Raw genomic sequence first — 25,529 nt, 5'->3', positions numbered from 1 at the left:
ATCGGCATTCGGTCGGAGCATTGAGGCGACTACGGGGAATATGTCGGATAACTGTTAGTTTAAAAAGCGACTGACCGATGACTCGCTGTCTCGGATGAGGAAGTCTCCCTCTGTGCCTCTCTGGTTGAGGGCCACCTCCGCCTGGTGGCGCGTCACCTTCCCGTAGTACCACTCCTTCCCCGCGAAGCGCCCGGTGCCTGAAGGCGAGATGTAGTCGCAGTCGGGCGTGGGCGGCCCGGCGAGCCCCGCTGTGGGTTTATGGGAGGTGGAGTCCAGCACGGTGACGTAGTTCTTGGGCACCAAGCCCAGCTGTCCGTCCGCTTTGCGGCACTTCCACCACTCGGGGTCGTTCTCCGGCTTCTCCACCACCTCCATCACCTCGCCCTTCTCAAAGTTCAGCTCCTCGTCGTTCCCCGAGCTGAAGGGGTAGAGCGCCTGGACCGTGTGCAGCACCCTGTTCCCGTTCGTGGTGCTGTTCACCACCGCCGCGATCTTCTCCGTTAGCGATCCGCCCGGGTCGCTGAGCCCGCCCATGCCCCCTCCCCCCGCCGTCCCGTCCACGTCCTCCGTCACGTAGTTCGACGGAAACCAGCCCGATCGTCCGTTGTAGCTGCCGCGCCACCAGCCGTCGCTGCACTTCTCCATCACCACCACCCGCGTGCCTTTCACCAGAGACAGCTCGTCCTCGCGCTCCGCCGTGTAGCTGAACTTGACCAGGGCAGGCAGGTTGAGGTCGTACAGGCGCTCGCCGTTGTCTGCATACATGTCTGTGTCCGAGTTGGACGCCGTGTCTCGCCCCTTTCTGCTCTTCACCTTCCCAATTCCTAGACATGGGGGAAAAAAAGAAAAAAAAATCAAGGACAAGTGTAAGAAAAAGAATATTATCATCATCATCATCTACACTGAAATTAAGTCAAGTGAATAAGGTCAGAAAGTCAATTACAAGGCACCTGACATTTTAAATTAGTCCCAGACTGATCTATAGGACTTCAAAGTCATCATTTTAGTAAAACACAGGTCCAATTTTCACAACCATCCACTGGTTTGGTACATGTCTGAACAGAAAAACAAAAACCACACCGTTTTAAAAGAAGAAGAAAAAAAAAAGGAAAACACACACACCTCAGAAAATTTAAGGGAGGAAGAGAAAAAATCCCAGACAAATACCAGGCAGCGATAATAAGCATTAGGAGTTGTGCTGAAATACAGGGAGGGTGGGTAAGCGGGGCTAAATATCATTCTTTTTCCACATTACAGTGCCCGAACCCCCCACATTCCAAACCCAAATACATTCTTGAGGATTAGAGCTAGGTGCTGAGGAAACAAAAAATAATGGCTGAGAAAAAAAAAAAAAGTGAGTGGGATGAAAACTTGTTTTGGCACGGGCCTGTAGATGCTGTGGAAACTCAAAAGGGAAGGAAAAAAAAAGTATCCATCAGCAAAATTAATTACAATCTACACTTGCCTTGAAGTCCGAGGGTAAAAAGGTTCAGTCACATTTCATTGTGGCTAATCACATTGCACTAATCACCTCGGCTGCCCTGACACCTGCGGCCTCGCTCGCACTGCAGCTGGATGCCGTGCACTCGGTGGCACCATCTCTACCCTGAAGGGGGATTATCAGGCCCTTTGGCCTCTTCCCTGGGTTAACGGAGCCTGAGGCCCGGCTTTGGCAGGCCCGTGGTCATCGTCTTACTGGGCAAGAATTTCCACTTGGCAGCCTGGCATGCTAACAGTTGTATGAAACACATGTGTGGCTACCAGGGGACGCAGTGGTGAGCTCACGCCTTCTTCCTGCTTTCCAAGGCACCAGAAAACAACTCTAATACTCTACAGCTTGATCCCTCTACGCATTACTTTCTCCTCTGGAAGCCAACAGTCGACTATTTTTTCCTCGTTCTTGCAAAGCCAATGACACGACTGTTATCACTGCAAGCCTATGGGTCTTACTAATGATGTAGAGAAACCAGACAGACACTGATAGCAGACACAGGGAGCAGGGCAAAGTAGTGATTCTATTTCTGATTACGTTTGCAAGGGTATTGCCTCAATAATCAGAAGTCAGCGCGGTGAAATTATACATGCAGGCAGGGTGTAGTCCTGAGGACAGCTGTGGGAGGGAGGCTTGTGTGTGTGTGTGTGTGTGTTTGTTTTCTGGCGCATAACGTGACTAATGCGTCTCAACGCCGTACTGAATCTGTTCTACCGCAGATAACTTGTTACTGAAAGGTGTCCGTGACTCAAGGAGTGCAGACAAATTTCACGGTAGCGCCGAGAGTCCATCGTCAAATTGCTTCCAGGTAGACCCTGTTATTAGTCACACCACTGTACATAACTACAGACTCCAGACGGGGTGTTAAGAGCTGATGTCTGTAGGTGGAGGTTAGGTGTAGTTATGCCTCTGTGCAGCCTTAATACCTTCAAGGGAGAACTGCCAAAAGACACAAGAAAAACACATCTGTGTCTATAAACCTTTACATATACTTTACATAAATAAAAGGTGAGATTATGAAAGAAAACCGGTTGAAGTTTCTTGCTCTCATAAAAAGCTTAATGTTTCAAATAATACAGAAGTTTCACAGACAGAATTTGAACCCACAGCAGCCAAAATATCACATGCGCATGTTGGAAAGAAAACATGTTCGTGCAGGTGCAAGCCCCGGGATATGATTTGTGCTCAGTTGGAAATGACCTAGTTAACTCCAAACAAAGGTTAGAGGTCAACTCTGCATAAATAAACTTTCTTTTAGCTCTGGCTGAGAGTCGGCACAAGAGATTATACTTTATCACGCTGGTCCGGTTGATGCAGCCCTCCTTATCGCCGTCCCCTGTCATATTTCATGTGCTGCTTCCTGCTACAGTCACACGAACACTTTGCATTAAAAAAGCACAGAGGCCGAGACTGCGCCATTTGACTAGATGCTCAATCCACGTCAAGGTAATAGAGGGAAGTTGGGATTTGCCTGTGCAGCTATAGGAAGATGATACTAGGGGAAGATAAGGGGTTGTTAATGAGGGCATCTGCTTCTCTGAGGGCCCATCTGCCATGTTGGTGGAGGGTTAATTGCTGAGAATTCACGTGTGTGGCCAAGTAGAAGAAACTGTGGGTTTGTGTCTCCTTTTACAGTTCCGCAGAAGCTCTTATCAGCCACTGTACTGTGCAGAGCGAGGCCCATGTTGGCTGTGTCAGAACCTCAACACGCTCACTGAGGGTAAGTGACTTCAGTAAGCACTTCCTTGGTATTCTGCCAGGTTTGTGAGTTCAGTCAAGCTGAACTTAGGGGACAATCTTTAAACCTTTAAATATGCAGCAGCATGATTCTGGTACAGACCCCAGACCATCCTCTACATACACTGCCCGTCCCAAAAAAAAGTCACACACTCTAATATTCTGTTAGACCGCCTTTAGCGCTTTGATTACGGCACACATTTGCTGTGGCATCGTTTCGATAAGCTTCTGCAATGTCACAACATTTATTTCCATCCAGAGTTGCATTCATTTTTCAAAGATTCTCAATGGGGTGAAGGTCTGGACTCTGTGTTCACATTGGACCACATTCCTTCCTTGACGATGATGGTTCCCCATTATTCTTCTAGTTTTTAATAATGCGTTGGACATTCTTAACTCAGTTTAGTAGTCTCAGTAATCTCCCTGGATGTTTTATTTGCTTCATACCAATAATTTGACCCTTCTGAAACAGATTAACATCTTTTCTACGACCACAGGATGCGTCTTCCAACATGGTTGTTGAAGAAATGAGACTGCATCAGTTAGGGTTAAATAAGTTGTTGCCAGCTGAAATATAATCATCCATACTGTAATTATCCAATGAGAGGCTCTTAACTATTAGCTTTGTTAAATCTAGGAGGTGACTTTTTTTTTGGGGTGGGCAGTGTATATAGGAGGCCACCATATCACATTGTTTGAACTTGACAAAGATCACGCTGTTGAGCGAAACGTTGTTCTTTTAATAATAAAAGTCTGAAACGGAGTACTGGTGTGCGGGCTCTACGTCTCTCTACTGTTGCTCAATATTAAGCCCAGCACCCATGGCGATGTGCGTAAAGCCAAACCTACTTTCAGACTCCAAACTGAACATTTCTGGGATTTCTGGCAAAAGCACTGTAGTATACCTGAAGAAATAAGCTCACAATAACCATAAAAGCGAGTTATGAGAAGATATGAATACACTGAAAGACTCAAACACAACGTAAGATCATACAATCTTTTTTTTTTTAACCTGAAGAAATTCCATATAATTAAGATCCATTTGTAGAACGAGTTGGCCAAATTTGGTAAAGTGTTTATAGACTAATGTTGACATAAATAAAGGTTTGTCTGGAAGAAAGTCCAAAAGAACAACAACAGTGGATACGGTTTAAAAACACTTTTCCGATGACTGAGCAGTCTGAGGTCAAGCACTTCAGACAGGACACGGCTGTTGTGAGAGAGACGTCACTGGTTGTTATGAGGACAGAGGCTTTGAATCTCCAATTATGGGACGGTCCATCTTACCAGCGGCACACAGTAGCGTCCTGACATGACACCAACCACAACGCGAGCATGTGAGGACCAGCACAACTGGAATAAACAGTAAGTAGTGAGGAGCAAGAGAAAATGTGACAATTTATGGCTCAGTACGAATCAGAAAAAGGAAGATAACAATCGTTGGTAGGAGTTAAAACAACAACAACGGTTCCCCCAACTCCTCTCTCGACCTCATAGTGCTCCATCCACCTGAAGGTAACACTAAATACTACCAACAGCATGAAGATTTCACGAGAATATGCCCATGTGGCAGCTCGGTGCTTCAGCTGAAAGCCACAAACCATGCCACTACTCGGCTGTGAGCGTTACGAGACAGGAAGAGAATTTAAAAAGTACGGACGCGCTGGAAATTTTTCTCTCTATCAACGTCACATGCTTTTTCCTGTGCATTTCCTCAGAGAGGGATGCCGAAGTAGGAAATCGTGTTGCTTCGGCCGGCGATAAATCACTGCAAACAATGACGAAGACCTGAGACGCATATGTTAAACTCCTCCGAACGGAAAAAAAAATCTTCACTTTTTTTTGTTTACAGATGAGGCGCAGCAGGAGGAGGAGAAGAAAGTGCAGGGGAGTTTGTTGGGCCACTAGTGACAGACAGGAACTGGTTTTGTTTTTTAACTCTGGCCTCCCCACGCTGGCTGGCCGTCCATTGTCTGCCAGGGCCCTTTCGACCCCTCGGCTTCCCTCCATTCCACGGCTCTTCCTCTGTGGACGACAACACCCCGCGTCAGGCTGTCTGACAAGTGCCTGAACATCCCCCTACTTGAACAGAGCAGCACGATCAGTGGAACAGGCTGAGCAGCAGTGACATGTCCTGCTAACTGACAAAGGAAACTCCCCAATATTTAAAGAGCCAAGTGCAACACATCACTCTCACACACATTTTCACTGTTGCCTGATTTATGTAAACAGAATGAAGCGCAATCATGTTGCCGCTGGTGATAGTGTAACCTCAGCGGTGTGCCACTTGTGTTCGCGTGTGACCAAGAACAACTTGGCTCCTTTCATTTATTAATTTATTTAGTTTATTGGCTAATTACCTTGCTTTAACCGATTATCTTTTTTTTTAAATGATTGTCTTCTGCCTCTACTTTTTTAACTGTTGCTGTTTTTAACACCTTGTTCTTATTTATTGGTTTATTTAACAGGGACAGTGCAACACTAATCAACAGTATTTAAAAGAAACTGCAAGTGAGCCAGATGTTAAAGGCAACCTAAAAACCAGAAAAGGGCAACAATTAAGTAATGCATTAAAAAAAAATACAACTTTCATATCAATTAACCTGATAAAAGCTCATAATGACAAATGAACAAACACCTTTATCTTCCTACGGGGAGAAATAAAGGTTTCAATCAATCAATCATCAGATATGGCCTAGTCAAACAGACTGAGAAGCGGAAACGTACACAAAAGTGATCTGGTGTTTGAACGAGGATGGGTTAAGACCGAAGGTTCAACACTGAGCTGCTAACATGGCCGACTAATGGCTGAACAGGAAGCGTGCAGAACTCTTTCAACTTCAGCCATCTGAGTCATCCCAGGCAGCCGTCAGTCTCTGTGAAGCAGCTCCATTTGGTTTTTTTACTGCTCTGGACAGTGCAAGGTTACTGTCAGAGGCTGCAGCCAGTAGGAGCTGTCCTCACAGTAAAACAAACAGATGGTTGTCTCGGTTCCAGCCTGCTATCGATACGTGTATCTGCGGATCGCTACGGCAACACTGGAATGATTAGCTCACTCTCAAAGTCCTGCTCCAACCGATAGAAGTGTTTTTGCTGAGAGTGATTTAACACTTTTTTTTTATTTTTTAGATGACCCATTTTTTCTTAACCTCTATTCTAGTGACCCAAATTTAAAGGGACATTTTAGGTACATGTGGGTATGGCTGGGATTCCCCTCAAAATATTATCTAAAAACTTTCACCACAGTTTTGTGATAAAGCAGTGACACCACACGTGTCATGACACTGATATTTTCCATTCTCCAAACACTTAAAAGCAATAATTATCTGTTGAAGCAGGTACAAAGTTATACTGAGAAATAATATGAATTTCCAGAATGATGACAAAGCCAAATGAACCATAACTATATATCAATGTTTTTTCCTTCAAATCTATTTTTCCTTTCACAGCGTTCTTAAAAGGGGAACTATGCAAGTCCAGTCACTTTTCTGCTGTTTTGCTAATCCTCCTTCCGGCCATGTGCATTTGTTTTCAACGAAGCCAGCGAGAAATCAATCAATAGAGTGGTGGATAAGGCTATTTATCATATAAGTGTTACAATGTTTATATTTGTGTAGTCTTATCCATCATAAACAAGAGATTACAGGTTATGGGGCGTTTGTGCCGCGACAAGAGCTGGGACACCGGGTCGGAGGCTCTGATCTTGCCAGGTTGGTTTTCGGCCAATGGACGCTACCTGGAAAGCAGAGCGCCTCCAGTAATTTATTTAACCATCACAATTATTGCAAAGCTGTTTAATTCAGGTAAAAATGTAGCATAGTTAAGGTAAAAATCCTGCTCAGTTCCTCTTTAATGTTAGACGCTGTTTAAACAAAACATGCCACAAATAAACTTTTCCTAAACTGACAGACCAAAAGAGTAGTAAACAATTATTACCGAGGTGACCAGACATGTGATGCAAGCCTCCAGGAGTTGTCAGTTCACTAATAAAAAGTTATCATTCTCAGAAAGCTACCAAAATCATAGAGAGAACATTTGATTTGTCATTTAACCAACTGGTAACTCTTCTGGTGATCCTGAGTGTTTCCAGATGGACATGTCAAATGGGCATCCCATGGGACTCTGAGACCTTGTGACGATGTTTTATGATTTGCTGACATTTTGTAGACTTATCTTTTAATCTAGAGGACAATCTGCTCATTAATGAAAATAACAGTGTGCAGCCAGTTCAATTCAATAGAAAAAGGGGAGTTGGCTACAATTTAACAAACTCAGACTACTACTCACTTCCTCTTTAGCAATGCTCATTGGCGGAAGACACAGAAAAACAAAGAGAAGTGAACAGCAAAGAGAAAAACACCTGAGGCAGAAAAGATGACAACTCTCCCAACGATCTCTTAATCATAATCATGACTTTTTCTATCTGGCGTAGGGCACAGTGAACCGTGGTTTGGAGAAAAGAAGCGGGAGAGAAGGAGCAAGGGACAGAGACAGCCAGAAAAGTCCAACAGACAGACCCCGCACAATGATTCAGCTTCCTCCCAATTTCTCACTTCCTCTCTGGCCTGCGCTCCTCCAAAGTTCGGGGAGAAATGTGGCTCAAATTAGAGTTTCCGCTCACTGGGGAGGCTGAGAAACAGGAAAACAGAGGGAGGAGATAGAGGAGGCTAACAGCTCTCAGTTTACACAAGCAAAGAGGACTGTTAGCTCATCTGTGTTCTTCTCACTCTGTGGATCCCTCGGACTGCAAACAGCCCAGTCAGTGGATAGATACACACACATACACACACACGTAGGGAAGATAGAGAGAGACAGGAGATAACACTCAACAGTTACAAGGTGAGATTACAGCATGGGTGTGCGCCAGGGTCTTTTGAAAAAGTGTGTCAGCGTGGCTGTAAAGTATCCGCGGCCCACGGAGCCGCCTGGGTAATGACATTCCTCTGATAACCGAGCGAGGTGCAGGAAGATGGGAGTCCAGGTCCCATCAATCAGCGGAGAGACCCCTTCCTCCTCTCAGCACAATGACTACAGTGTTCTACATGAGCACCCCGCGTCCCTTCAACTGTAGCCCATGACTGGCTGTTTGGGGGGTGGGGGGGGGGGACCCTCCCTGAATGAGTGAGCTCGCCCTGAGGGTAGCATAAAGGAAAACAGACTTTGGCTATGTCTTGAGATATTCCTACACAGGGCGGAGAAGGGGTCTTCAAGCATGATAATGTAATCCACTGAGTTGCAACCCACTCAGTAGGACAAAATGCTAGAAAGAAATGAAGTAGGATTAGTGTGTGTGTATGTGTGTGTGTGTATGTGTGTGTGTGTGTTTAAAAGAAAGAGACAGGGAAGGATTGCTGAGTCAATTACAGGCTTCAGCTCAGCAGAAGGCTTTTCAAAAGCATATCCACCCAGTCTTTGCAGCCGCTCACACAGACAGAGCCTCAAAAGCTGTTAAGACACCTTCTCCCTGTCTTTGCCAACACAACATGTTAGCACACACACTCACACACACACAAAAAACAGTTTCCGCCAGCAACTAAATATGACACATCATTTGGCTAACCAAAAGCTGAAACAACCGACAACCAAAGTGAAAAATCAGAAAAGGAAGGTGGAAAAAAAACAACACACACACACACACACACAAGAAGAAAAAAAACTGACAGCCACTCCAGCGCAGCCAGAGAGAGAGAGAAAAGAACCGCTCAAAACTTCAGACAAAGCTCTTTTCACCACTTGTGAAACAACACGACAAGTCAGAACAACTTTCAAGCCGCTTAGAGAAGACCAGGAAAGTTTAAAAACTCACGAAAGAAATGTTTGAATAGGTTAGCCATGTCCATTTTGGGCTCGCTGTCTCTCCCTCTCTCTCTCTGTCTCTTTCCCGGCCCCTGCTCTCTTCCCACTGCAGCTGTAGAGTTATTCCATTGGAACACCCAGAGAGCTGGGCGGACAGCGGAGCAGGGCGGCCCACTCCTTTGACCATGTGGTCAGGCTCAGCCAATGAGAGTGCGGGAGAGAGAGGCCTCCAGTCCAGCTCTGGAAGGCAGAATACAGAGGCCTCATGGAGAGGGAAAGAAGAAGAAGAGAGGGGGGTTGAAGCTTAGAGAGAGAGAGAGAGAGAGAGAGAAAAAAGAGAAATAGAGAAAGTGAAGGGACTTTCTGATAGAATAAAGTGTCAGGTTTGAGAGCCGAGAGACGGGGGAAAGAACACTACAGGCATCTGCGAGGAAACTGCAAAGGCAGAATGAGTCAGTGAGAGAGCACCCGGTGTCACATGACTCCAGTTGTTTGTAGAGACACACACACTCAGACACTTTACAACAAACCCAGGAAACATGAGTCCTCAAACAAGGCAACGCACTCGCGCTCGCACACGGCCATCTGCAGACAGATCATACGCTCACACATTCTTTCAAACGATGACACCACTCTCCACACCCAGCAACGGGCCTGGTTTTAAAAAAGAGAGAGAGAGATACAGTTTTTTCCTCCCACGTAACATATGTCAGTGTGGTCTTCGGGCCGCTCTCTCCCACAAACTGTATTTGTATGAAGAAAAACATAACCGCCCACAATCTTAATGTTGAATCCCCCTAAATCTACTGATAGGTCATAAACCTGGAGACGTGAGGGTGAAGTTATTTACAAGTGTTCTATGATTGTATTAGTGTTTAACGAGGCTTGGTTTCGCCTTGACTCGTGTTTTACATTAGTCAGTGTTTTACTGGACCTGTGTGAGTGAGACCTGAGCCCCGTGTGTGTTTTTGTCGGCGCTTGTGTGTCATTCACGCAGCTGTTCACCTGAGGTTATGTGATCAATGGATGTAGTGGCAGGTGGGAAGTCGTTGGGAAGCTGGTGGCTGTAGTGCATGACCACACATGCTTCCACCCGACCACAAACACACATACACTCACTCACACATGCATACACACTAACGTAACAGACAGACATAAACTGACACACTGACGGACTTTTACAGCAGTTTAACACTTTAAAATGCTCCAGTCGAGCGATAAAAATGATTTTGTTTAGTGGAAATTCAACAGAGCATCAGTGACGTGACTAAAAGTGCAAAAACATTAATGAGCTGCGTATAAAAAGCCACCAAGAGCCCTCTTCCTGTTCTTTATCGTTTTCCCCCCACACAGAGTTATCTGAGTGTCAGTAGTCTCCTCTAACCACAACACTAGCACACGCTTAAAAAACGCTGCGCAGTTAAACAGGAAGACAAAGTCCCAGTGTCCAACAGATAAGTGTTTTGCAAACACTGCAGAGTGTGTGATACTGTTCATAAACCACCATCACCCCACCCTCCTATGGGGCCGAGGGCTACCTTAGTGTCACCCTATGCTGCTGTCGTCACCACATCAAAAGATGAGCAAAGGAGATAAGGCCGCCTCTATTGTCAGTCTCACGAGTGTGGTTGGATGTTATGTTGCTGTCAAATGGGCCAATAAACAGCAGCTGCCGGCCACAGCTTTATAGTTCACACTCGCAATGAATTGGATAAACTGCAATGACAGTGACTGTGAGACCTGGGTTCAAATCACAACTACAACACACCGACGGCCTTTACAAAACAAGTCCACACTCACACTGTGATCATCACACAGGCCTGCTTTAAGTCTACTCAGTGATAAATACCGGTGGACACGCTTTAACTTAACCAGATGAATATCAAGGCCAAACAAACACAGCTGAAGTTTACAACACGCCAACACGTGTCCCATCCAAGGGGGCAGTTGTCGGTCTGAGAAGTGAAGCTCACTTCCGCGTTCAAAAAACTGCAATCCCCTCGGATTCCTCTGGGGGCTGGTGTCAGAAGGGAGCATTCCCCATAGACCCCCATGTTAAAATCGCCGACTTTACATCCTCAGTAAACATGTTAAAAGCCTGGTGTCAGAACGTTTTTTCGTCTCAATCGATAGTTTCTACCCCCGCACACACTCTGAGGGGGGTGAATTTTTTTTTAACTCTACAGTTTTACTGTTATTAGGTTAAAATTCTGGCCAATCAGGGCGCGGAAACGTTGAGTGACAGGTCCGAGCAGCTCCGTGGACAGCTGCTTCGAGGCCAGTGGGCGGGAACTCGGCCGGCCAATCCAACATGGCGCTGTTCAGGCCGCCATATTTGAGTCACAAAAACGACTCCCCAAAACCAATGGGTGACGTCACGGACGCTACGTCCATTCTTTTTACAGTCTATGGTCCCATCATGCTCTTCATCGAGGCAATCAGTATGTTTACATGACAGTTGGAAAAAAAAACAAATTATTGCCTTAATCCGAGTATGACTGGACAACTGAAGTATACCGGACTGAAAAATCTGACTAAGACACCTAGATAATGCCATTGGAAATCGATTTTCTTCTGCATGTGTGCATACTTCACAACAGTAAAGATGACACAAAGTGTAGCACAGACCCAGCAAAGAAAATGAAAAAAAGCGGCGTCAGTGGTGTTTGACACAGTGCAACACAACCTGCAAGAAGATATGTTTCATAAAAAGAAAAAGGAAGCCCATTGACCGACCCGACCCAAGTCATTTGTATTATAGGCTATAGCCTATTTTCAGCCCAAACCCGGCTATTTATTTCCAGTTTTTTTACTCAGTGACAGAAAAGTCGACCAGAAAGTGGTCCGCATTAACCTGCTGAAATGACGCATATCGCCACCTATGTTGAGGAGGCGTACACCGTCAGTTATTCAATTTTCCCTGTTGCATGTAAACTAGGACAAGGGCAGAAGTCGGACAAGACGCTCAACGTACTGAATGATAACTTGCAGAAAACAGGACAGAGGTTACAGTATGAAAAGCATCAGAAACTAAAAACAACACCTTCACAATTAAAACACACACGCACAAAGTAAATGATCAAACTGTGAAATAGCACACACACAATGCGAATGCCAAGGTCTGTGGCTGTGATCCAGGCTGGATACCAGTGGTCAGAGACTGTATCCTAAATTATCATGAATGTCTGTCATCACGAAGAATTAGGCTAAGACAAATGGTAACCTTGGCTTACATACACAGTTACGTTCTCCTCGGTCCTGGCAACACAAAGCCCTTGGCAAATGGCAGTTCCCAGAAATATTACTGTTGTGTTGACAGGGTAGACAACACCTGTGCTGTATCAATCTGGTTGTGATAAAAGAGCGGGAGGAAATCATCTGGCGCGATTGCTTACACACAAACGTCAAGTGCAGATGTTGGTTAACAAAAAAAACAAAAAACAAATTAGCTGCATCACAGTTCCACAGTTGTGAAACAAAAGACCCAATCATATTCAAGCTTTAAATGAACATTTCTGTCAGGAAAATATACTGCAGCCTCACCTGAAACTATGTTTCAAGGTCGAAGGGAAACAGCCACCTTTCACTACTAACTCTTCTTTCAAACTGAACCTTTGCTCTAAGTGCACTGTGAGAAAAAAGCATCATTCAGAATTTTAACCAATCAGACGTCAGCCTCAGAGACCACTAGATACCATTTTCCTGTGGAGGCTGCTAGTACAAGATATACGGTATACCACAATAGGTTTGAAACGGGCCTAGATACGTTCACACTGGTTTGGTTTCTATCGTGGTGGAAATTTTGGAGTCTTATTATTCGTAGCCTGTTAAAATGAGTAGTGATAACCTAACTACTCCCAAACTGTGCGTGAAACTCAAAGTCAGTCAGCCAACAGTCAATTACGATATCTAAATGATTTGAGTGCAAATATCTTTCACTGGAATCTTGAATATCTTTGAAAAAAAATAAAATAAACAAGGTTAACATGAAGACTGTTTCTAGCCAGTGCTTATTAAACTATCAGCAGCAGAATTCAACACAGACTTGTAAAAGTGAAGAAAGCATAACTGATTATTTTACCAAGTGTGTCTTTGAGATTCTTGACAATAGAAGCTTTCCTGGCACTGTTTTTCCTCTCCACATAGTTCGACGGCACAAAGCCCGTTTTGTTGGTGGCATTTCGGACCCTCCACCAGGACTTGGAGTCGTCAAGGAGCCAGAGGCGCTCGTTTTTCTTGATGTCCAGCTCCTGGTCCTGCTGGGCCATGTAGTCAAACTTGGCGATGACAATCACCTCTTCCGTCATCTTGCACTAGGTACACTGATGGTGAGAGAGAGAGGGGACAACATAAACTCATCAGGGAGGCGAGAAGGAAAACTTTTCATTAAAGTCAGTAAGCAGCAAGTTCCTACAAGACAATAACATCTGGGCGAATGTTGGTCACTGTGCAGCAGTGGCAGTGGTGATGAGGTAACATTCACTTTCTTTCAGCAACAATGATGAAGATTTTCTACTGTGGTAAAAAAAAAAAAAAAAAAAGTAGGGTTCCCCCCAGGGACCTAGTTAGTGTTGGCGGTTTTTCTGCAATAAGACAGTTGTATGCCTCCCCCACTAGTTTCAGTTCACATGTATTGCACCAGTGTGACTCTCGGCCAGGTTTCCCTTAAAAAAGAGATTTTATTGCAAGGGACTTCCTGGTAAAATAAAGGTAAAATAAAATAAAAATGAATATCCAATTTTATCCAGAAAAATATGTAATATTAATAATTTGTGTGAAAAGTATTATTATATCTGAAGTCACTGATCTTGACCCTGACCCTTGACCCTACGTTGGCATTATGCAGACATTTAAGCGAATCCATTAAGGTATTTTATAGCATTCACAGAGCCTATACACATTTTGTGAGGCCCCCAAGACCTTGACCTTTGACCACAAAAATGTCCTTTTCCTTTTCCCTGAGTTCAAGTGAAGGTTTTTGCCAAATGTAGGTTAAGGTTAGCAGGGAAGATATTCCCTGAAGGTGGATACTGGGTTCAAAAGGTCAAAACAATGTTTTGTGAGGTCATCGCACCCTTGACCTTTGGCTCCAAAGGTACTAGATGTTGTGCCCAAGAGAACGGGATGGACATTACATAACCCCAAAACCAAAACAATATGCATCTGGCTCCGGCAGTCGCAGGCAGAGGCGCGATAAATCTAGGATATTAACAAAACTATGGATAAAGACCATCTGGATCTTCTCTGTCTGCACAGCATTCACATTTTATTCTCAAGCTGTGCCGTTTGCTGCAGTACCAGTGATTAGCGAAGACACTGGCAAAAACAAATTTAGAAAAGTGTTAGGATATATATAGCTGTACCTGTACTGCATCAAAGCTGAGAACTTCAAGGGCTGTGATACGTCTCTGTCTGTTGACCTAGAAACAGAAAACAGACAATGCAAAGGAATTAAGAAGATGTCTTAACAACACTCAGAAACTTGTATCTGTGGTGTTTTTGTGTCTTTACTGGAACACACAACCAAGCCACTGTCCATGTACTAATGTTTGTATGTCCACATGCCAAAATATGGACAGCGTTATCCAAACTGAATATGACTTGACCACAAATGCCAGCCTCTACTTCCACAGTTTAGTCTCTTCAGATATAATTCTCCCTGACCCACAATTGTCGTCTTCAAATAACGGATGTAAATTATTATTCTTTTCAGTCTTCAACACTGACGGCTGCCAGACAGTATAATGCTAATCTCTCCGTGTCCACATTCTTCATACATTTACAGAGGGGATGATTTCCAACAATTGTCTATTGTGTTAGGCATCAAACATGGACCTGGGATGGAAGACGGCAAATATTACTGTGACAGGGAAGTAAAGAAAAGGAAAGGAGCCCTGTGCCTCAGCTGTGGGGCTACATCAGGGAGTGAAGCTCTAACTAAGCTCTAATGATGTAGAATATTATTTTAAATTTAGCAATGACCTATAAATACTTCCTAAGTGTGTGCAGCCTATGCAAATGCTCCGATTATGAGAACTGCATCACAAGCATGACTCAACCGCTGCAGCTTTTCACAAGAACTTTCAAGTTCCCCAGGCGATCTAAAATTATGACTTCAGGGTACTGTGATCCACAAGCAAAACTTGTTCGTGTTCAACAATGAGCACATTCACAACAATCGGTCTTGTGACCCATCATCAGCACAGTCAGGCTAATTCTACAGACACTCGGGTCAGTACTGAAGGAGTGAGGCGCTGCTGGAACGGCTGCTTCACTCCTCTGATGTCATGGGAGTGGATGGAGTTTCACCTTTCCCCCCCCATGACTGACATCAGGGACCAGACACTGACCTCATTGATTGAGAGCTCTCGGTTTTTTATTTGAAGCAGTGGTGTCTAGGTTTCAGCTGCAGCTGGCCTTGAGATAGGCCCAGAACCTGATCTTACGCAAACATACGGCGGAGAGGGAGGCCAAGCTAACTTTTAAACAGCACCAAGAGGAGAACTGGAGTAGAATAAACAAAACAAAACAAAAAAATAAGCATGAGATGAGAGCTGGGAAGACGCGTTTTCTAGAGAAAAGATGTTGATTTCATGAAATGACAGAGGATAATAGTACCACCCCCTCTCAAATGGCAGCATTTATGGGGCATGAAGCTTAAATGTGTAATGAAAAGACCGACTGCAACATGTTTTAAGGAGGGGGTATAAGTTCTCTGGGTTTAAATTCCCAATGTGGGGTGTTGGTGACTTAATTTACCAAAAGATATTAGGGTGTATTCTGTGGCTTTTACTCGTGGCATGCTATTGCACGCTCCTTTTCCACCTCAAATCAAATTAATGAACACTAGGAGACACGTTAGGGAGCGGCATCCAAAAACAAAGGGGCTGATTTACTCTCCCTCTTTCACCAAGACAAAGGCAACAATCTCTCCACTCCCTGGGCTCAGTGGGCTGGACTGGATAACTGCCTGCCAAAGAGGCTGTGTAGTGTATATGTACTCCATCTCCATTTACAACCTTTCTTCTTCTCTGTCTTTTTCCCCCACTCTCTGCTCTGCCAAACAGTGAATGATAGAATCATCAGTGTCGGACTGTAACTCTAACCCCTTTCCCAGCTATCTCCCCTTTTTCAGAAAAAAAAAAAAAAACACTCAACATCCCAGTCTTACTTATTTGAGCTGCCATCGCCCCCCCGGTGTCCAGGGTGGCTGAGCACCAAGTGCACATTAACACCACAGTGACTTACGACGGTGCAGATGTGAGGGAGGATCAAAAAGTTAGGCGACAGATGCTCTGAGCTAATCGCGCAGCTGCAGACTGAGCCAAGGCCGCTCGCCTCTCCAAAGCACTAAACACTAGGTCAGACGGGTCAAACTGCTCAAATGGTGTCACATTCACGTCCACTGTGGATCTACGTTTACCCAGGCCGCCTGGCAGAATTAACAGGTAGCCTAATTCAGCACTTCAGCAATTCCCCAAGGCAGACAATGGCTTTACTTGGTGCTTTCCAGTATTGACACAGTTAATGATTTGGTCATATTCTGAGGAATATATTGCAACAGATGCAACAGTGTCATGAATCACCGCTAAAATGGCCAATGTAATGCTCGTGTAAAATGTTTTGAGGAAGTGATTCTGACTCTAAAAATAAGATGGGTATAGACATAAAGCAAAACCAGGATCTGTATGCATGCATGAGCTTTGTGGTTGTCAACAAGGGAGACCAGACTGCATGGAATGGTAGACAGCTGGTCAGATCTGGTGGCCAGTGGTAACGGCAGGGTTTTCCCAGCTCGCTGTGACGACAAAATCCATTTCTCCATTTCATTTTAAAATGATCTGCTGTAGCAGGGATGTCACGGTTACTTGTTTTCACAATTAATCGCTGTACTAAACAGCACAATTAATTCATAAATCATGTTCATAAAGGCTCCTAAATACCGTAATTTTCCAAAATCATTGGACTTGGTTGTTTTAATCAGCAAAATGACTTCATTAAAACAAAAAAGCATTCATTTCACTAGGGACACAGCCAGGTGTACGTGTTCTGTGTGTGATGATGATATCAGAAAGAACAGGCTCCTTTACTATGGGTGAGCCTCTTTGTATCATGCAAATGTATAGCACTGTAAACTACTAAGTACCAAACTGATAAAGTGGGTCCATCTTATCTGCTGCCATAGCAGCAGTTGTGGGCCAGTGACAGGTCAACCACTGTTATAATCAGTAACTCCCTCAGCTCTCAAGAGTGTCAACACTGGCCACAACTCTTCCCCGCTAATCCTAATCTGTCACCATCTCTGTTCGGCTAAATACAACAAAATATTACAAAAATAGCTAGATGTAGTCTATAATACCTACTCTCATACTACCTCATGCAACAGCATGTATGCATAATTTGCACATTATGTATTACACATATTGCACATACAATACACCTTCTTATACCGTTTACAACTGTTACTGTGTCTTTTAGTCTTGATTTTTTTTTTGTATTATTATTACTACTATTGTTGTACTGTATTATTGGTGCTCTTTAACTGTCTATTTTTATACTTTGTTTGTATACCTTTTTATGCTGGCATTTGTGATGTGGACACAATGTAGGAATTTCATGCCAGGGCAACGTGTTTTTCTACAGTGCAAATGACAATAAACACTTTGAATCTTGATTCTTGTTTTGGACTGGAATTTTTTTTTGTGAGATTTTCATAAAATGCATTTCTACTTGTTAATAAAAATTTAGACAGGCAACAATGCAGCGATGGAGCCCACAAACCACAACAACTGCACATTAGTGGTGTAGATGCAGAGTGCAACTTTGCAAGTTCTTATGTTACTATGAAACAGTGACATAAATTTACCACATCCTGCAGTCTACAGCTGCTGTTGTAAAAAAAAAAAAACACACACACACACACACACACACACACTAAAGCAAGCAGGGATCTAGTCTGAGAGCACACCCAGTGGCCTATCTGGTAATGCATTATACAGGAACACCATTAAAGAGATATGCAAGAGAAAGAAGGAGTTAGAATAGTGTTCTGGTGAGCGGCTGTGACTCTATTCCTCAGCCCGTCTGGAGAGGTTCTTGGTTAAGCATGAAGTCACAACAACTGGATACTGTACAATCTAAACAAGCCCGCCGAAGAGAGAGCTTTGTGGATCCTCGTCGCTCTTCACTGTGAGAGCAAATAATGTAGCAGTGCTCGGCAGGATTGCTGAGGCACTGAGACAGCAACAGCATGAGCTCACAGAGGCAGACAGAGTAACCTAATCCCTGTGACAGCCTTCTAAAATCACAGGGCTCTGCTGCCTTCAGGAATGTGCTCTGTATGCTCGCTGCTCACTCAGCCCCTCTGGCACGGCTGCACTTCCTCCAACTTAAACCAAAACTTACATTTTAGCCACAGGGCAGGTCTAACTTCACAAACGGACGGAGCAGAGCAGCGAGGAGGGACTGATGAACACACACTTGTGGGGGAAACAAAAAAGAAAAAGAGAGATAGACAGAGCACATCGAACCACTGCTGAACTAAAAAACCCATGAGACTGCATCTCATCCCAGCTGTCCTACATTCTCTCAAAACAAAACAGCAGCATAGCAGCAAAGGGTCATGGGAGACTTGGCAGGCCAGCTGTGAGACAGGAAGTGTGGACACAAGGGTGACCGGATGATGGGAAAGTGATGCAATCTGACAGAGTGCAGGCTTGACCCCCCGAGTTCAGATGAGTTTGGATAACTTATCTTTGCACTGATGCATGTAATGTATCTCATTTAAGAGATGAGAGATCGACTCCAGGAGCCGTTTAAACTTTAACACCACTGTTGATGGGAGGACACACACTTTTTATTAGAAAACTATATTGTTCCTGTATCATATTAAAACCTTAATGGAGGATGGTGCAGCCTCCGGTGTTTTGGGCTAACCATATAGTCTCATGACTGTGTGAAAGCAGTTGGTTATCCACCCCTCGGGATCACCCTCAGCAGTTGGGAATGGCCTAAAATAGACCGTGGCTCATGTCCTTTGAGAACTGCCAGAGATTTTCTCTCATAGCAACAACCAACACCAAAAAGTTTCAAGCTTTGTTTAAGGCCAACTTCAAAAGGCCCATTCTACACTCAAAACAAATTGTGAGAAGCATACACAAATGCCACAGTTTGAAATATATTGCATAGCAATTTGGACAGAAAATGCAAAAGTCTCAAGCCAGGTCATCCCCTAAAATACAATACTGATGAATTACCTTAATAAGACAAGGGTGATATTTATGAAAGGGGAAACTCATCCAAAAAAATATGTATAATCTAATGCCTCCTTTGTTGTTCAAGAGTTAAGTGTACTCAACTTTCCTCACAGGCAATTCCTTATACAAATCTGTGACCTCTAGTTTTTAATCACATGTAGTCATCTGATAAAGTGTGCATCCAGGGATATTATGTCCATTACGAAAAGAAGGAGGTAAATTAACTAATAAACAGTTTCCACTTCCCTATTTTCACTTCTCACTTTGATACGGTTGCATTTTCTCCACTTCACAGGCCTGAGGCCCGCTGTAACTGTTGAGCCCACTGAGAGATGGCATTGATGCACTGACTTGCCATTTCTGTGGCTGGAAAACAGAGTGAAATGCTACACAAGATGAAGCGGCTGATCAAAATCCAATTTTAGCAGAAATGTCTGTGGACTTACAAATGTCAAAACGTGGTCACTGAACTGTTTCATTCCCTGAGGAAAAAACTAACTTTTTTACATTGTAACACCCTGAAACTGACCCTGGCTTGTGCTTCCTATACGGCAGTCCCAAATAAAACAATAACTATAGGAGGGACCTACTAATATCTTCTGATGGTGATACTACTTCAGAATAATAAGGAATGACGGAGAACACAGACATGAGACAAAAAGAAGTGGCTTTTTACTGAGTCTGTCATGTGGGCATTTGCTGAAAAAAAGACAAACAAGATAATCACAGTAAAATAAATGAGCGATCTGTATCAGCCCCGAAAAGCCTGATCAAAGGACCCTTATCATGCACCACAGCGAATAACACAACCAATGTGTTGCAGGAAGCCTGCAATGTTGTACAACAGCATAAATAGAGAAAGTGCAGTTATTTCGAAGAATAAACTGAACACAGGCCGGGCTAAGGTGCCAACTTATCATTATCATCTATTAATCACAGTGGACGAACGGTCAACAACTGACCTGAGCAGGCCTTCCAGTAAGAAATGCTTGCATCCCCTCTGTAAGCAGATACACACAGGAACATGATACCTCTGTGTAAGAAAGGATCCATTTCCTCAAGACCCCACCTCCATCAGTCGAGCCTATACATCCGCATCCACACCCTGCTGTTGCCAGTTGTTGTTCTGGTTGGCCTATTTGCTTATAGGGTCCAACGGTGGTCACATCCAAGCAAGTATGGGATCAAGGAAACAGCAAAAAAAAAACCTTCAGGTTACATCACCATGTTTGAGAGCTCCAGGGGCTTTCCCAATGACTAATCTGAGTTTACAAAGCAGAAGGATTCCTAGCATCAAGGACTGTAGATAAAGCTGTTTGGTCCTGCGTGTGGTTAGGCTACTTCACACTATTAGTAGCATTAAGAGGTCAGTAAAAAACAGACGATGCGGCGTCATGTAGCTGTATACCTCAGAGTACCGTAACTGCAGCCTTTTGGAAAAAGCTATTGTTACAGTCAAAATAGCAGATCATTTGTAAACCACAAGATAATAATCCCAGACTGTCTGTGTCAGAGCGATGAAATGGATACACCGACTTCCTTTTGGTCTTCGTACATCCTGGCAAATATGAGCCCTAGGGTGCTGTCACAATAGGACTGAACAAGCCACTTGGGACATTAGTCTGGGAGCGCCACGTGTTGGGACTTGTGTACGAGCATCTTGAGAGCAGGATGCATTCCAGATCGCATGGTGATGCCACAAAAATCTGGGGTCTGCAAGATGTTTGATAGGAGAGCGACAAGAAGGAAAACATTATCCACAGAAACCCTCACCTCTGTGAGGCCTGGCCGAGACAGCCTACACACATTTCAGACACTGAGAGAGGACTGTTCCTCGTGACACTGGGAGTTCTTTCACAATATTGGATTGAAAGTATAATGTATGTTTTCCTGACATTTTACCTAAAAGAAGTCTGGGAAATTATGAACTTAAAAAACAGAAAATAACACAGCCTGTTTAACCCTCCAGAGGACACTGAAATGAGAGGTTAAGAAGCTGCAAAAAGGCTAAACCCATTTTTACTATAACCAGATAAAAACAAACGCATTGGCTTTGAGAATCTGAATTTGATATCAATTTTGAAACTAACAGCTACTTCTGTTTGGCAGACAGTGTGTGAATTCAGTCCAATTTTGAATTAGATTCCCAACAAATTTAAGAATCATGCTGCGTTTTTCCCAGGTTGCTTGTCACAGTTTGAGGGTCTTCATCTCTATGAAAAGCCACCTGAACAACCATCGATCTGTCTCTCAGATCATCCGCTTGATTTCTGGGTTATCCAAAAATTTAGGTTGACTGTCTTGGAGTTTGATCAGCTACACGGTCCAATTTTCCACATGGGTGCTATCAAAAAAGAAATTTATAAACTGTGGTGAGCTTGTTTTTACATATTGTGGCTAAAACTGAAGTCTTCACTGAAAATACAGTCATATAAAACTGAACTTCACTGAATAACAGACACCATACTGTCTGCATCTTCCAGTCCGTGGCTCTGTTTTTCTTCTTACTTTCCATTCAAAGAAAAGCTGCACCAAGTAATCCAACTTCTCTGTCTTCAGCCAACATTGTTGAGGACACAACCGCCTTAAAACTTTATTGAAATAGAGCCTTTAGTGGACAAAACCAACTCATTTACATTTACCGTGAGAAGCCACGTTTTAACCAAGTCGACAATACTGTGCAGATTTTGGTTAGCAGAAAAGCCAATTAAAACACGCAGTGCGCATTAACACAACACACAAGACCAAGTCTGAATTATTTACCAAGATGGTTATTAGATGTTATTACTGGAAAGAGTCATCGTAACAGAGCTACATGAAGGTTGGACTGCTTCGTCACATGTGACGGTGCTGATGACAGAACCCACAGACTAAAAGCCTTAGATGTCTTTCCATAAAGTATTGCTCATCATTCATTTTCCATTTAAATCCATAAGAGCACCGGCAGGGATCATCAACATAACCAGAAGCCAAAAATCACTCATGGACCACCGACTTCATGAAACCGTTTCAGCTACTGGAAGAACATTCTTGTCTTTTCACTTGGTGTGATTGTAGAAGCAATGTGGCAGAGTGAAGCAGCAGACCTGTGTGATACACCGTCTGCTGGTCCAATACATTTACATAAAGCATCTACAAGTAGACGGACTAAATATAGCTGCACTGAATTACAGAGAAAAGGCAACTGTGCTTCACAAGTCTGCTTTCGTTGAGAAAAAAAAGCGCATCTCTAAGAACAGATTTGACAATATTGCTTTTTTAGTCATGGATACACGACAACTTCTCTCATCACTGCGACAGCTGTGGTTTCAAGTACACAGATCCTCTTTTTCTCTCTGCCAAACCCACTAAATGAAATCCCCAACTCATAATGAGCTAATAAAGAAAAACACCACCGAAACTGCACACTTCTTTTCCCCTACATGAGGAAGTCAAATCACTTACTCCTAAAGTGAAATGTTGCCAAATCCCTTAACCACACATGGTTTAAACTGTAACATTTTACAGAAGGAGAAACAATATCATCATGTAGGTGATCCCTTCGCTCTTGGACATGTCCACAGTCAAAACAGAGCTGCCTTGTTGCTCCTGCTCTTTGAACTTTGACAAAAAGCTTATTTCCTTTTCCAACAGGTGACACAAGTCAATATATAGAAAGTACAATTGTCACTGCCTGTTTAAATATACCCTTACATGCATGAGCAGTCAAAAGAAAAAGAAAATACACTTGAAAGAAAATGAGGAAATGGAAAAAAAACTTGAGCAATATTTGAGATTAGGGAGATAATGAGAGACAAGACAAGATTGCAGCAAAAACTCCCCCTGTTCCTCAATCTCATTAGAAACCAAAAGTCACTTAATAGAACAGATTCCTGAGCTTCTCATCTGAGCAGGGAAAATTTTCAGCCACATTAGTTTTTTGGCCATCATGAAAATGCACAGTTGGTATTTTCCTCTAGGCTGTGGGGACAGATTTGGCTGCTGGAGGCCACTGGTAGCCGCAGCCAGGCAGGCACTGTCTTCTACACAAGGAGACCAGCTCTGCATATTCATAAGATTACAGTGTCATAACAGTCAAACAAGGTTGCTATTAGAGGCTATCGGAGTCAACAGGAGTTATGAGTACAACTCAGACGGAGTAAATAGGGCCACATGACTACAATACCAACATGCATAACTGAATGGGGAAAGCTTTCCTTCAGAGGGGGGGTCCTCAATCTTGAACGTGAGCTCTGTGACCTGGAAGCTGATAGCTGCAAATTTTCTCAATAGGTGTCCTAATGGCCATTTTCACGCCTTCCATATTGGCCTCAACACTGAAGAGAAATGTAATATCAGCCTTCAGGCAAATCATGCTGATACACATGTTTCCACCATCTCTCCCTCTCTCTCTGAAAACTGTGGCTCCCCTCCCTTTGACTCCCACTGAGAACAGAGCCACAGCAAACCAAATGTCCCTCTACCCGCCTCTCACCTCCCTGAAAACCTTAATGAGAGGCTGTGAAGAGGTCTGTCAGTGTGACAATAATTACAGAAACTGTACTATTCAGCAACTGCAAAAGACCTAACCCCCCTTTGCCATCTGGGAAGTCACACATGCCACCCTCTTAAGAGTCATTCAATTAAATCCGACCACATATCTTGAATTAACGACGGTGCGATAACACACTCAAGTCATATTAATCTGGTAAATGTTTCAAGTTTTTTTAACAGGTCACACAAACATAAGCCAACAATTACACAGCTTTATCGCCCATTGTGCTACTGAAGCATGACATTTAGTCTGGCTTTGGTTGTGTAAGGTAGAAACAATGTTGGGAGATAAACAGAGGGAGCAATTATCTACAACCTCTCCCAAAAAAACAGAAGTGATTTCACTTGCACAGTCCATGTGCCAACCATGCAGCCGCTGGTTTCTCTACTTGAATTAGAGGTGAAATTTTCAGTTGGTTGAACACAAGATAAAAACAGAATCAGTTTTGGTAACTAAAGGCTACCTGTTTAGGTAACTTATTAAGCTGAATAAGCATACAAAAAGCATACCCAGGTGTGCTCTTTTTGTTGCTGCATGTCATATATGCAGAATAAAGGTTTGGTACTGTTGGTCAGCTGAAATTTCACTGAAAATACAAAACTACTATTTCTATATTAACTGGAACATATAATTCATATATAGATCAATAATGAAAATGCTGCAAATTCATCAACAAAAGGCCCCATTAGTAAGCAAAACGAGAGGCAATACCGTGATTACAATTACAATGTAGCCTATGACTCTTCACAAAAGTTCATGTTTTGGAAAGACTTAATCAGTGCACAACACCCAGAAACTTAAACTTCAGTATTAGTTACTTTAAAATAAATTCACACACGAAATCTCTGATAATGCAACAGGACATTGAATGCAGCAAATCAGAAGATGCTCTTTGCGTTGTAAACGTTGTAAACCATGTACTGTAGATGCCATTAAAAGGCGTCCCCTCTGCGTTTTACAGCCTCAGAAAAAAAAAAAAAAAAAGCGTTAACGTGGTGCACTGTATGTGGCCCCAATACATTAAAAAGCAGTGCAGCAGTTTTTATTTGAGCTTTTCACTTGTAACTTAAGCTTGACAGCGTGTCACGCTACCTAAACTCGGCTAACGTGAACCTGGCTAAGAAAACTGACACACACAAAAAAAAAATTGCATTTTCACGGTTAGGAGGAAAAAAATCTCGGCAACAGCCGCGTTAACGGCTACAGCCCCGCTGGGTTACAGTTATGTTGGCCATGTTGGCAGGGAGACAGACTGGTTTTGTCTGGGCTCACAGTTAGCTGTTAGCCGACGTGAGTTTTTAACATTACTCGGTGAATTCAAGGATAGCAGACGCCGCTAGCCTGTAGCTCCTGTGTGAGAGAGAGAGGGATAGCTCGGATTCAAACCCCGTTCAGTCACACCACGTCTTACCTGATTCCTGACGGCCACCTTTTCTTGTGTCCTTTTGGGAGACGTTTTTTTTTTATGTGTTAGAGGCGTCACACAGACTGAGACTTGATGCATACAAGTGATGTCTAGACTCCTAGCTGTTTTTTCCCCCACTCCAACAAGCTAGCCTAGCTGATGAGACGCTGTGCCCCGTTGGAATAGCATTTCTATATCAAAGCATGTCATTGCTGAACAGCACGGCTAGGCTAAGGCTAGCAGCAGCTACACAAGCTGTTCACACAGGTCCCGCCCACTCGCACCCCATTGGCTGCAGATGACTTGGCT

General features: G+C 43.6%; 1 protein-coding gene across 3 annotated transcripts in view; it reads right to left on the bottom strand.

Moving 5' to 3' along the window:
• Positions 1-25,492, bottom strand: part of nck1b (NCK adaptor protein 1b) — a 29,713-nt gene extending 4,221 nt beyond the window's left edge. Inside the window, exons 1-4 of one of the 3 annotated variants that reach the window (XM_085763345.1) lie at positions 25,227-25,492; positions 14,389-14,445; positions 13,107-13,347; positions 76-824 (exon numbers count right to left, since the gene is read on the bottom strand). In XM_085763345.1, the coding sequence (XP_085619471.1) occupies positions 76-824; positions 13,107-13,332 (975 nt within the window). In that variant the 5' untranslated portion in view covers positions 13,333-13,347; positions 14,389-14,445; positions 25,227-25,492. Of the gene's footprint in view, positions 1-75; positions 825-9,035; positions 9,134-13,106; positions 13,348-14,388; positions 14,446-25,216 lie in introns of those variants that run through there. The other 2 variants (XM_085763346.1, XM_085763347.1) reach the window with 2 other exon arrangements.
• Positions 25,493-25,529: the final 37 nt, after the last annotated feature.

The sequence above is a fragment of the Trachurus japonicus genome, chromosome 20 (genome assembly GCF_045865225.1).
Source record: "Trachurus japonicus isolate A0001 chromosome 20, Traja_1.0".
Classification (NCBI taxonomy): domain Eukaryota; kingdom Metazoa; phylum Chordata; class Actinopteri; order Carangiformes; family Carangidae; genus Trachurus; species Trachurus japonicus.
The sequence above is the reverse complement of the archived record's forward strand: the minus strand, read 5'-3'. Positions and strand labels throughout refer to the sequence as shown.